Raw genomic sequence first — 13329 nt, 5'->3', positions numbered from 1 at the left:
TATATTTCCAAACTTTGAAATTCCACTTAAAAGTCTCACCTGAATTGATAGTTGACTTTGCCTTTTGAATAGTATGCTGATTTTCTATAGAGGAGCGTAATCATAGTTTTTAGTTGACATCCATAAATTTGATAAGTATGGGCATTTCAGACATTTGGCTAATATTTCGTTATAACCGTATAATATAATTTTGAAAACTTCGTGAGGTTGACTGTTATTATTAAAAACTTGTTAAGCATGTACCTGCAAATGAAAAATAAACAGGTGGCTTTAAAAGTGGTCCAACTGGTAGAACCGGACAATAGAAGACAGAAACAAAATAATAAAACCCAAACATTTGACTTTATCTTTCTCATTCCAACTCTCAGCACGCTGAGACTAAGCCACCGGCGGTAAACCCCTCTGTTTTTCCCCTTTTCTTCTAACCACCTATAGTGAAGAATGGCGTATTGGATCCTGTCCTTTTGCTGCAGCGGTGAATCATCACATCTCCTTACATCAAAAGCCACTTGCTACACCGCTGCCATTGCAGAATGCCTTTTGCCATCAAAAGGCACTCACAATCCCACTGGCTTTTGCCTCTCTCTTCTAGCATTGCTTACTGCTGCTTGCATCGCTAGTTTCTTAGATAAATCTTCCATCATTTGTTCCTCTGTAATATTTGGGTTAGAGGCTTTCACCGTATACCACCTAGGTTCCTTATCTGGCTTCTGTTACAACAACTATCAAGGATTCAGTGGCAGTGATGTTTTATGCGAACTCGAACCTTCAAGTATTTTCCCCATTTGCCTTGTTTTTAACCATCTCCATCACACAGTACAGGCTCTACAATTTGTTCGGCTAGCTTGTTCCTAGTCAAGGTTGTCATGCACTCAGCCGGCAGATCAAGAGCCCGAACCCAGAGGAGTTCAATAACCACATCTTTTGGGTTAATGTCTGGGCTTCACCCTTATAGCAATAGTGGATATTCTTGTGCTCGAAAAGTCGATCCTATCAACAGAAATCCCTGATAGAAGCGAAGAAGAAGAAGTTAAGAACTTACCGCCGGTTGCCGGACACTAGTCTCCGATCCTCGGTTGATTCTTAACTCCGAATGTTGATTGCTGTAGTGCCGGTGGTTTGGTTACAGAATGCTGAGGCCTGAGAGACGGTGGGAGGGGGAGTTCGAATGAGAGAGAAAGCCCAAATGTTTTGAGTTTTATTGTTTTTCTTTTGTCATTTAGTGGAGGTTTCAACTGGTTGGCCCAGAGAAATCCGTCAAATCCCTGTGAAGTCAATAAAGCCACGTGGTGCACGCTTCCCGTGAACCAAAGGGTTCACAGGATTTGGCCTCAGGAGGTTTTCTATAATTTACTCTTTGCTGCATTTTTCGGAGACGATTGAGATTTGCGTTGGGCGCAGAAGAGGTTTCGTTGGCGCAATCAGATAACTGATAACGGTTGAGCATTTCCATCTCTGTGAATCTGTGCTTGGTTCAGAAGAGTACGGGAGGAATATTTCGAGAAGCAGAAGAAACAGATTGGATTCATGGAGGTGCCGATCTCATGGGACGCCCTGCGTAAACAGGTACTACGCCTTTCCCATTCCCGCTAAAATACAATTACATACTCAGTTTCTCTTTTTCTCGATTTTCGAATTATTCGTCTCATAGAATTTACGAATGGGTACGAGAACCGGCGCTTCCAGAAATTCGAGCTACTTGTTGCATGAAATGTGCATTTATCCTTTTTTTTTTTCCTTCGGAACTATGGTTAATTAAGTGCATTTTTAGTTTTGGGTCCACGGAGTCTTTTTGAAGTTAAAAAGATCATGTGCAAGTATTTGATTGATTTTATTGAAGAAAATATTCTAATTTAAAGGAAACAAAAGTCCCCGTTTCTGAATTTTTGACACATTTAAAAATTTTAATCCTTTTTTTCATTCTTTGGAACGGGGAGTGTATGAAATTCAAATCGAGATCCTACGTACTGTTACTTTCTGATGTTGCTTGTGCTGCTGGATGAATGTTGAGTGCATTGTGGATTCAAATGCGAACCAAAGCATGCATTTCGATGTAAAAGTCTGAGGCTGGTACTAGTCTAGAATTGGTTAGAGAATTGCTTTCATTAAAATTTAATTTTTTTCTCCTTCTACCTGTTTATAGAGTTGAATAAATGGGGACACCTTTTATTGTTTTAACTTTTAATTATACAAATGCAGGCAAGAAAGCTTGAATCTCAGTTGGATGAGCAAATGAGTTCTTATCGTAAGTTGGTTTCTGCAAAAGTTGATGATGCAGATAACAACGATCTTGAATCTGGTATAGACCGGCTACTTAAACAGCTTCAGCAAGTGGATTCACAGATGCAAGCCTGGGTATCATCTGGTGGTTCAGAAATAGTTTCTCATACATTGACTCGTCATCAAGAAATTCTACAAGATCTTACTCAGGTATTGCTGCTTTTCATTAACGGGTCAAAGCCTGTATAAATGAAACATAAAGTAAGCCTGTTCCCTTTTATTTTGTTTTCTTTTTCTTTTTTTCATAATTATGGAGCAACGGAAATGGAAACTTGTCCAATGAGTTGGTGTCTGCCAAGTGCTAACTCTGTGTCTCACATGATTGAAGTGCAGGAGTTTTATCAGCTCCACTCTAGCCTCAGAGCCAAGAGAGAACATGCTTCACTCCTTGAGGATTTTAGAGAGAGTAATCAAACAAGAGTATATTTGGAAGAAGGTGGTATTTCTGAAGAGCAGGCTCTTCTTAAAGAGCATGCATCCATCAGCAGAAGTGCAGGACAGGTACTTGTTTTTTTTTTTTTTTTCAGGTATTTGAATACAAGTAGTAACACATCTGCTGTTTTGGTTCATTATGCTTATCTTAAGCGCCCATAAGAACTACCTTATTGAAGACCTCTGTTCCAACAATCAATGATAAGCTGACAGCTGGCTTAAGAAAATGTTAAGCTTATAGGTGTATACCATGTACTGATTGATAAAAGAGGTGTGGTAACAATGTTCAACCCAGGAAAAGGATACCTAATTGGTCCAACCATCCAAGTAATTTAACCTCTTATGAAGGACTTGGACAATAGGTATAGGCTTGAATGTGAATGTGAACTCATTTCAGAGGAAACAGTGGTGGAGGTGGCCTGCATGATGCTGCGATTAAACATAAGTCACAAGGTTGAGGGTGAGAGAAATGAATGGAGACTATATGGAAACATATTTGGTTGTCTGAAAGAAATAGACTCAATATCAAATTTTATTTATTTTTGGATGGACTCCTTATCAAATTAGGAATCCAAATTCCAAAACAACTATATTTTGATTATATTGACGACATGTTAAAGAAAGGGTAGCAAAGATGTGAATGCTGAGATGGATGAGTGGAAAAACTAGAAAGGATAGGATTGGAAATGAACTTATTTCAAACGAATGTAGGAGTCGCTCCAATAAGTGATGAAATGAGAGAATGTTATTGAGATGGTTTGGTCATCTACATAGAAGACCATCTACAACACCAGTGAGAATAAATGATCTAGAAGAGCTAGGGTAGACAAAAAGGACATGGTAGTAAGAAATGATTTGAGGGCAGTTGGATGAATTCAGCACTTAAATCCTCAAGAAAAGTTAAGAATTAGGGTTTAGAAGAGGAGAATTAGGGATGGAACAAGAGATAAGAGAAGAAAGATGAGAAACAAGAAGAAGAATTGGGAGAAAGAGAGAATAGGATGTGGGGTTCTTGAGAATCCAACACCCCTTTTATATTCTGATTCAAAATAATATCAAGTTACAAACATATGGCAGCTCTAAAACACTAAATATATGAGTCCCATTGGGTCCAACGGGGCATGATATAAAAGAATATAGATAATAATAATGTAAAAGCCCAATAACTAAGGCCAGCCTGTCAATAATGGCCCATAATTTAACAATGAATAAGGCACTGAGAAGAGTGGAATGGTGGAGCAGGATCAAATAGCTGACCCCATATAGTTGGGACAAGGCTTAGTTGAGTTGAATTTAGATGGGATGTTTGAATTTATTACATCCTTAATTTCTTATCTCAATTCTCAAGTTAGGCTAAAATGCTGCCAAAAAATGTTAGGCTAAAAAGCTTTGGTCCGATGGGATTATCTACAAGCACATGGATTGTATCAAGATTGGGACCTGATAATTATATAAGAAATGGGGAGTAAATTGTGTTTATTTATTTATTTTGATTGGAAACAGCAACTTTCATTAAATTACAAACAGGCCCAAAAAAGGTTCTGCCTACCAACTCCTTGCTTTGCTAAAGTATCAGCCATTGCATTGGCTGATCTCCTAGTCCATTTAAACCCGACTTCAAGTTCCATTGTTAGTTGCATAATCTCCTTTACAGGTTGTCTAAGGGACCAGGCACCTAAGCTGTTTGTTTGCATCCAACCTATTACCAGTTTTGAATCTCCCTCCACTTCCAACTGCTGAAAACCCAGCTGTTTAGCCAGCTTGAGCCCTTGTAGGAGTGCCAGAACTTCTGCTCTAAGAGAGTCCCCAAATCCTATCGGGCCAGAATAAAGGGCCAGGACATTTCCTCCCCCATCTCTAAAGACACCCCCAATTCCAGAGGGGCCTGGATTACCTACAGAACTGCCATCAAAGTTTATCTTAACAGCCATAGATAATGGGGGCGACTAGTCCTCTTGGATATCTAAAGAGGGGCAGGAAGAAGCTGCTACTGTACTCCACCCTTTAATTAAATCATCAACAAAGGAGTAAATTGTGTTTATTTGGGGAGTATTTTTTGGGTAGTAGTCTAGAAAGGAACCTGCAGCTTGATATGGCCATCTGGTTAAGTAGCATTGTAATCTGATAAGTTCTAGACCATTTTGATCTTAATTAGTTTTACAAAATTTCCATATTTAGATAGTTAAATGGATTTTATGCGTTAGTAAAATTGTAAAAATAAACTTCAAGATATATTTGTAGTTTTAATAAATATAAGCCTTTTAACAGAGAAAAATGTATGCTTATTGAGTCAAGTAGGTAATTTCCCTGAATGACGTACCATATTTCAACCATGTAGATAGCTAAATTCAAATCATCCACTGTGTAAAGGATCCTTGATTTGTAATTGGCCATCTTTTCAATTCTCCAATCCATATAAACCCTATATCCCATCATGTTTTCAAAATAAGCCTCTTTTTAGGGTGAAATTAAGCTGTTGAGTGGCAACCAATCCCTTAAAAACATTTTTTTCCTCCCTTTACTCAAATTAAGCTGTTGAGTGGCAACCAACCTCTTAAAACCTTTATGTCTCTCTTTACTCTCTTTCTTGTTACAAGAAAGAGACGATTTCCATGCTTATTTCTTTCTCGGTTACTCCTTTGGCCTTAAACTGGGACTTTGGTTTCTAAAGAAGGTTACGTGATGGCGAATCTACTTGTGTTTCAGAACTGTTGTTATCACTTGAGTTTTCATGCTTGGATCCTCCCAAACCTGATTTAAGAATTTGGACCCCTAATCCGGAAGGAAACTTTACTTGCTCCTTTTTCAAATCCCTTTGCTCTACTCCTGCATCTCGTGGTTTCCTAGTTAAAGAAGTCTGGACTAGACCCATTTGCCCAAAGATTGTTGTTTTTTGTTGGGAAGTCTACTATGGTAAGATTAATACCTCCTAAAACCTGCAAAGGAAGAGATCAAATTGGTGTTTATCCCTTAAATTGTTGTGCCCATTGTAAAGCTTAGAATGAGAATTGTTACCACTTCCTGATCTCTTGTTCCTTTGTTGCAGCTTTATGGAATTGGATTTGTGTTGTTAGAGTGTAGATGGAACCTGCCATCCAATATTAGCTTGTTGTTTTGTCTATTTACCTTTGAGTGGCACACAAAGAGAGGGGGAATTATGTTGAAGTGTGTCAAAGCAACTATCTTGTGGACTGTTTGGGAAGAATGGAACACCAGAACTTTTTCTGAAAGGGAATGAAGGTTTTCAAAAGTTAAAGATCATTTTCTGACAAGAGCAATTCAGTGGCTGAAAACATTAAACCTGTTTGATACCTATTCCTTTGATGATCTTTGGAGGAGTTGGTTAGCAGTGGCTAATACTTCTACTAGGAAGAATAGATATTTGGTAGAATGGATGCCACCTGGGGAGGAGTTTATCAAGCTGGACTTTTATGGGAGTAGCAGAGGTAACCCTGGAACTTTGGGTATAGGAGGAGTTCTGAGAAATAAAGACAATAGTACCATCTCTTTATATTCAGGTCCAATGGGTATGGGAGACTCTATAAGGACTGAACTGCTTGCTGCTGTACAAGGAATCCAGCTTGTAAACCAGCTAGGGATAGAACATTTGTTTATTGAAGGGGGCTCACAGGTGGTGGTAGGATGGTTGCTGAATCCGGACTCTGTGATATGGGGCTATAGAGATCTCCTTAGAAAAGTCAAATGGCTAACAAGGAATATGACAGTTAGAGTCTAGTGGGTAGGCAGATTAGCAAACTCGATGGTTGACTCACTTGCTAAACAGGGGGCCTATTGGGATTCTTTATTTGGGCTACCTTGTAACTTTAACTTATCACTTGAAATTGTAATCCTGTGAGCAATCTTAAAGGAAAGGTTTCATCTCTGCCTTTCCTTGGGTTGCCTGTAACTCTTATCTGCTGGATTAATAAAATGTTTACTCATTTATATAAAATAAAAAAGAAGTTAAGCTGTTGAGTAGATCTATTAGGACTTTGTCTTCACTTATTGTTCATTTTTTTTGGATCAATAACAACCTTTCATTGAACTTTCAATTCAGAAAGAAGTACAAAGGGAGGGGTAAACTCTCTTAACCCTCTCCAAAGAAATTAATTCAATTGCAGAATAGCCCAAAACAGTTGTTCCCTTTCCACCCCTTGTTTAGTAAGGGTATCCGCAAAAGAATTAGCACACCTCTTTACCCATTGAATCTGAATCTCCACACCTTGTGCTAGCTGGTTGAACATTCTCTTTTCATTAGCAAACTTCCAAAGGCCTTTCTTTTCTTCTTACAACCATCCTATAACCAATTTTGAATCCCCTTCAATAATAAGTTTGCTGCAGCCCAGCTCCCTTGCCTTCTTCATTCCTTCCATCACTGCCAGAATCTCAGCTTGCAGAGAATCACCCACACCAATAGGACCAGAAAATAGAGCAAGGACTTTCCCATCTTCATCCCTAAAAGTTCCTCCAATTCTCGAAGGTCCCGGGTTACCTTCACTATTCCCATCAAAGTTCAGCTTGGTAAATCCAGAGAGGCCTGGGGAGACCAAATGGGGCTAACCTTGGTTTTGGCAGGTGCTGAGTTGGCCACTTCCTTCCAATTTCTTCTTATTATATCTGTGGAGGTATTGTCAAACATGTCTAGAGATTTCACCCAATGCACAACTCTAATAGTAATTGTTTCAATAATGACCTCCTTATTCCTCTCCTTTTCATTAAATATCCTTGAATTTCTTTCCTCCCACACTGTCCAACATATGGCAGCTCTAACACATCTCCATAGAAGTCTACCCCTCTTCTTTGGCCACCTAAAGAAGGAAGAGGTGAACAAGCTTTGTACATTTGGCGGGGGTGTTCTTCTGCAACCAAATAAAGAGAAAATCCATTCCCAAATATATGAGACAAGTGAGCAAGATATTAGTAAGTGATAGCAACTCTCACCATTTTCCTTACAAAGGATACACCAATTAGGGGATAGGCACCGATTAGGTCTTTTTCTCTGGAGCAAGTCACAAGTGTTACATCTTCCCAGAATGGCTTCCCAACAAAAAGCACCAATCCTTGGGGGAATCAGTTTGCTCCAAACTTCTAGAACTGGAAAGTCTATGTTGGAACTACCTGAGGGTTGTGTTAAGGCCTTAAAAAAGGAGGCACAAGAAAACTCTCCATTAGGGTCAGAGTCCAAAGTCTACTATCCCTTCTCCCTGGGTCCAAGACCACCCCACCCATGGTCTGAATTAAGGTTGAAACATGGTTGACTTCAGCATCCCTAAGGCCCCTTTTCTCCCACTTCTTCTCAACTCCACACTCTCATTTGGTATTAGGATCTGATCCATTATTTTCCTATTGCTAACGAAAGCACCTTGATTCTGAGAGATGAGGTGAGGAAGCACAATCCTAATTTTCCTTGAGAGAACCTTAGCAATGATCTTGTAAAGGCTGTTTATCAAATTGATAGGTCTGTACTCCTTAGGATGAATAGCACCACTCTTCTTTAGAACCAAAGCTATAAAGGTAAAATTCATCCTAGGTTTATCACATCCCTATCAAAGAATTCATTGAAGAATCTTTGAAGGTCGTGTTTCAAAATGTTCCAGCAATCTTGGTAAAAAGACATTGTAAAACCATCTAGTTTTGATGCTTTAGATCTATCCATTGAGAACATGACTTCCTTTATTTCCTCTAAGTAGAAGATCAAGACTGTAATTAGTCTTGAATCCTAATAGGTTTTAGGTTTACAAAACAGAAGAAAAGTGAGAGAAAGGAGAAGGAATAGAAGAGAAACAGGAGAACACAAGGGGTTGAAAGGAGGGACAGATTCTAACAGATCTGCCGCCGCCACTCTCTTATTATTTATAGGTTATATTCAGTACATAATGGAAAGGACAGATCTGCCCTTAGTACTTACATGATAAATAAAGTAAATAAATAACTGAAATAAATAACAACTGAATTAACAAACTGACACTACTATAACTGAAACAAATAACTACACATGATGTCCTACGAACACAGTGCGTGGGGCCCACATCAGTGTTCTCTACACTCCCCCTCAAGTTGGGAGTAGATATCTATCATTCCCAACTTGGATAGGTTTGTCTCTAACTTCTTCCTTGGTACAACCTTGGTGAGGATATCCGCGAGCTGCATATTAGATGTGATGTACGGAAGACACACTTCTTGTAATGTGACCCTCTCTCGCACAAAATGTCGATCAACTTCGATATGTTTAGTTCTGTCATGCTGCACTGGTTTATGGGCTATATTAATAGCTGCCTGATTATGACAATACAACATTAAGGGCTTTTCATAGTCAATACCCAACTCTTCAAGTAGTGACCTCAGCCATAAGATTTCAACCACTCCGTTAGCCATTGACCTGTATTCTGCTTCAGCACTGGAGCGGGAAACAACACTTTGCTTCTTACTCCTCCAAGAGACAAGGTTACCTCCCATAAGGGCACAATATCCAGAGGTAGACCTTTTGTCATCAACACTCCCAGCCCAATCGGCATCTGTATAAACCTCCACCTTCATGTGATTATTGTTCTTGAGCAGTATACCTCTACCCGGGCATCTCTTCAAGTATGCTAATATTCTCTCTGCCGCAAGAAGATGAGAAGTTCTAGGGGAGTGCATGTACTGGCTAACAACACTAACTGCATAATTGATATCTAGCCGAGTGAGGCAGAGATATAGGAGCTTTCCAACCAACTGTTGGAACATAACTTTGTCTTCAAGAGGCTCCCCGCCCTCTGCACTAATCTTGTGATTTTGTTCAATGGGTGTATCAACAGGCTTAACACCCAACTTTCCATTTTTCGCCAACAGATCTATAACATATTTTCTCTGAGAGATAAAAATCCCCTACTTGGATCTAGCAACCTCAATACTCAAAAAGTATCGCAGTGCACCAAGATCTTTCACCTCAAACTCTTGATGAAGGAGTTGTTTGAGGGACTCAATCTCATGGCTGTCATTTCCTGTCACCACAATATCATCAACATATACTGCAAGTAGTGTCAGAGAGGACTCCACTCTCTTGATTAATAGTGTATGATCTGACTGGGCCTGTACATAACCAAACTTTCCAAGGGCTAATCTGAACCTATCAAACCAGGCTCTAGGTGATTGCTTCAAACCATACAATGCCTTGTTCAGTCGGCAAACCTTCTTACCTGTCTCTGTATCATAGAATCCAAGAAGCAACTGCATGTAGACCTCTTCCTGTAAGTCTCCATTAAGAAAGGCATTTTTAACATCCATTTGAAACTAGGGCCAAGAATGATTTGCTGCAAGGGATAACAGAACTCGGATGGTGGTCATCTTGGCTACTGGGGCAAAGGTCTCCAAGTAGTCTATACCATAAGTCTGAGTGAAACCATTTGCGACTAGCCGAGCTTTGTACCTTTCAATAGAGTCATCAGCATTATGCTTCATAGTGAACACCCATCTGCATCCCACCGGTTTCTTTCCTTTTGGTGGGTCAACCAGTGCCCAAGTATTATTCTTCAACAGGGCATCCATTTCGATTTGCATTGCATCTTTCCATTCTGGAACTGATAAGGCTTCTTGCATTGTTCTTGGAATAGGGACATCGGCAATGGAAGTGAGGTAGGACTGGTAAGATGGAGATAGACGATCATAGGATAAGAACTGTGAGATGTTGTGAGCTGTAGAAGTGGTGCAATGTCATTTCCCTTTGCGAATGGCAATAGGGAGATCAAGGTCATCCACAAGAGGGGAAGTGGCAACAGTGGGAGGTGTCTCAGTAGGCTCTGGATCTGGAGCCGTAGAAGGAACTGGAGCTGGCCGGGACTACCGATGACTAGGATCAACATGCCTGCATCGCCTGTGATAGACTCTCAACTCCTGCTCCCTTTGACCACCCTCACCACTACAACCTTCATTACCTAATGGAATAGGTAAAGGAACAACCCCACTCAAAACAGCCCCACTTCCACTCTCACTGCTCTCTCCTTGAGGAAAGAAACTCAAAACAGCCCCACTCTCACTGCTCTCCCCCTGAGGAGAAACCCTAGGATAATAGGGTGTCTCCTCAAAGAAGGTGACATCCATGGAGACATACTTTTTCCCTAAAACCGGATCATAGCAGCAATAACCCTTTTGAGTTTGTGCATAACCGAGGAAAATGCATTTGGAGGCCTTATGTTCAAACTTGGAATGATGAGGCCCGAGAAGCTGAACGAAACAGGTACAACCAAAGGTTTTAAGGGGAACAATGAACAACTCCTCATCTGGGTATAGAAGGGAAAAAGGGGTTTTCATATCAAGAACCTGGGAAGGAACTCGATTAATGAGATAAAATGCCGTGAGGATAGCATCACCCCAGAAGCGAATAGGTACATTGGAGGTAAACATAATGCTTCTAGTCACCTCCAAGATATGCATATTCTTCCTTTCGGCAACGCCATTCTGTTGTGGTGTATAAGGGCAGTGCTCTGGTGAATAACTCCATGGCTAAGAAGGTAGGAGGTCAATGGCTGAGCAAAGTATTCCTTTGCATTATCAGATCTAAGGACTTTGATTTTGGCCTCAAACTGAGTGAGAATCATCTTATGAAAGTTTTGGGTCAGAGTAGGAACCTCATCCCGAGAACGCATAAGATAGACCCAAGAAAAGCGGATATGGTCATCAACAAACAGTAGAAAATATCTGTACCCACCCATAGAAGATATATGATATGGCCCCCAAACATCAATATGCACAATATCAAAAGAGGAATTACTCCTTTTATTACTTAAAGAATAAGAGGTTCTACAATGTTTGGCAAACTCACAACTCTCACACCTCAACTTTGATAACTCAGCAGACTCAAATAAAGCAGGAAACAGACTCTTCAAAGACTTAAAAGACAAATGACCTAATCGGTTATGCCAAAGCATAACCGGACTCACAGACTGGGAAACAAAAGATTTCTTATCCATTGACTCCTCTCGATGAGAACTCTCTCCAAGCAGATAGATCCCGTTCATCTCACAGCCAGTCCCAATCACCTTCCTCGTCTCCAAGCCTTGAAAAACACATCGGTCTGGGAAAAAGGTTACTGAACAGTTCATGTGTTTGGTAATACTACTAACTGAAAGCAGGTTAGTATCAAGCTTAGGAACATGCAAGACAGAAGATAAAGAGATAGTATCCGATAGTTTGATGTCCTCCTTGCCCGAAATAGGAACAAGAGAGCCATCAACAATGGATACTCTATCTCGGCCAGAGGACAAGTGATAAGAAGTGAACAATGATGGCAAGCTAGTCATATGGTTGGATGCACCTGAATCTATTACCCAGTAGTGGTCAGTATTACCTGGAGCTGAAGCATGGTAAGCTGAGGCTCGAGTACCTGAATGTGCAAATGCAGATGTGGCAGGAGCTGATGGTGACTGAGATGGCTGAGCTGAACTCCCAACTTCCTTTTCCAACTATATGAGGGCAGCCCGAACAGCGGCTAAAGTCTCTAGGGATGTGCCTGATGAGGATGCTGAATCAGTGTTCACGGCCACATGAGCATTACCCTTCTTATTTCTTAGTTTTGCTGGGACCAAGTGAGGATGTAGCTTCCAACAAGTATTTTTTGTGTGCTTGGGTTTCTTGCAATGTTCACATACCAGATCCCGTTTATCTTCCTTCTTCCGGTCTCTTTCTGGATCACCCTCTGGTTTAGGTTTAATAGCTGTCAGGGCTGGGAAAGGGGGCTGAGGTTGCATCATGACTTTCCTCCTGGTCTCTTCACTATGCACCAGGGAGTATGCTTGAGAAAGGGTCACACTATCTCTTGTCAATATTTGTTGTCGCACAATGTCTTATTCTAAATTCAAACCAGCTAGAAACTCAAATACCCTATTCATCTCGACTTGCTTTCTGTGAGTCTATGCATCTTTGGGACTCTCCCACTCAAGGGTTTCTAGATGGTCAATCTCATGCCACAAGGATTTCAAGGTAGAGAAGTAGACAAAAACTGGCTTCTCTCCTTGTTTAAGGTTGTTCACCTCACACTTCAGTTCATAGGCTCTGGCACCATTAAGGGGTCGGGAATATGTTTCTTTCACAACATCCCATATCTCTTTGGCTGTCTTTGCCCACAAGTAATTTCGGCTGATATGTGGCTACATAGAATTACACAGCCATGCCATAACCAAATAGTTCTCTTGAACCCACTTGGTGTATGTTGGGTCCTCCTTGGAAGGTTCTTTCACATCTCCCAAGAGGTAACCCAGTTTTCCCCTTCCTCCAATAGCCATCATGGCTGATTGAGCCCACTCCAAGTAATTTGACCCATCAAGTCTCATAGTTGTAATCTGAAACCCGGTTTCAGATACACTACCATAACTGTTGTTTCCAAAACTACTTTCTCCCTGACCCTTAAACTCCATCTTTGATCAAGAATTAGTGGCTACAAACTATTAGAGCCACTATACCAGAAAATAGAGTAAAATCAAGTAAGTCTGAAATCTGATCTGAAATCAACACAAATCTGATCTGATCTGAAATCTAATCTGAAACCAACCCAAATCTGATATGAAATCAATCGCCTATCACAGTATATGCAAGAAATCAACTCAAATCTGATCTGAAATCAATCGGCATGCACAGTACCCA

At 40.4% G+C, this 13329-nt stretch overlaps 1 protein-coding gene across 1 annotated transcript in view; it reads left to right on the top strand.

The window, feature by feature from the left end:
* The first annotated feature begins 337 nt into the window (after positions 1–337).
* LOC148843226 (Golgi SNAP receptor complex member 1-1-like) overlaps positions 338–13329 on the top strand; it is a 40361-nt gene continuing 27369 nt past the window's right edge. The window contains exons 1-4 of the mRNA XM_088959382.1: positions 338–1566; positions 2200–2430; positions 2614–2781; positions 5996–6158. Of these exons, the coding sequence (XP_088815508.1) occupies positions 1528–1566; positions 2200–2430; positions 2614–2781; positions 5996–6158 (601 nt within the window). The 5' untranslated portion in view covers positions 338–1527. The remainder of the gene's footprint in view (positions 1567–2199; positions 2431–2613; positions 2782–5995; positions 6159–13329) is intronic.

This window comes from Nelumbo lutea, chromosome 8 (assembly GCF_056320005.1).
Source record: "Nelumbo lutea isolate HS-2025 chromosome 8, American lotus-T2T, whole genome shotgun sequence".
NCBI lineage: Eukaryota > Viridiplantae > Streptophyta > Magnoliopsida > Proteales > Nelumbonaceae > Nelumbo > Nelumbo lutea.
This window is presented reverse-complemented; position numbering and strand designations above follow the sequence as displayed.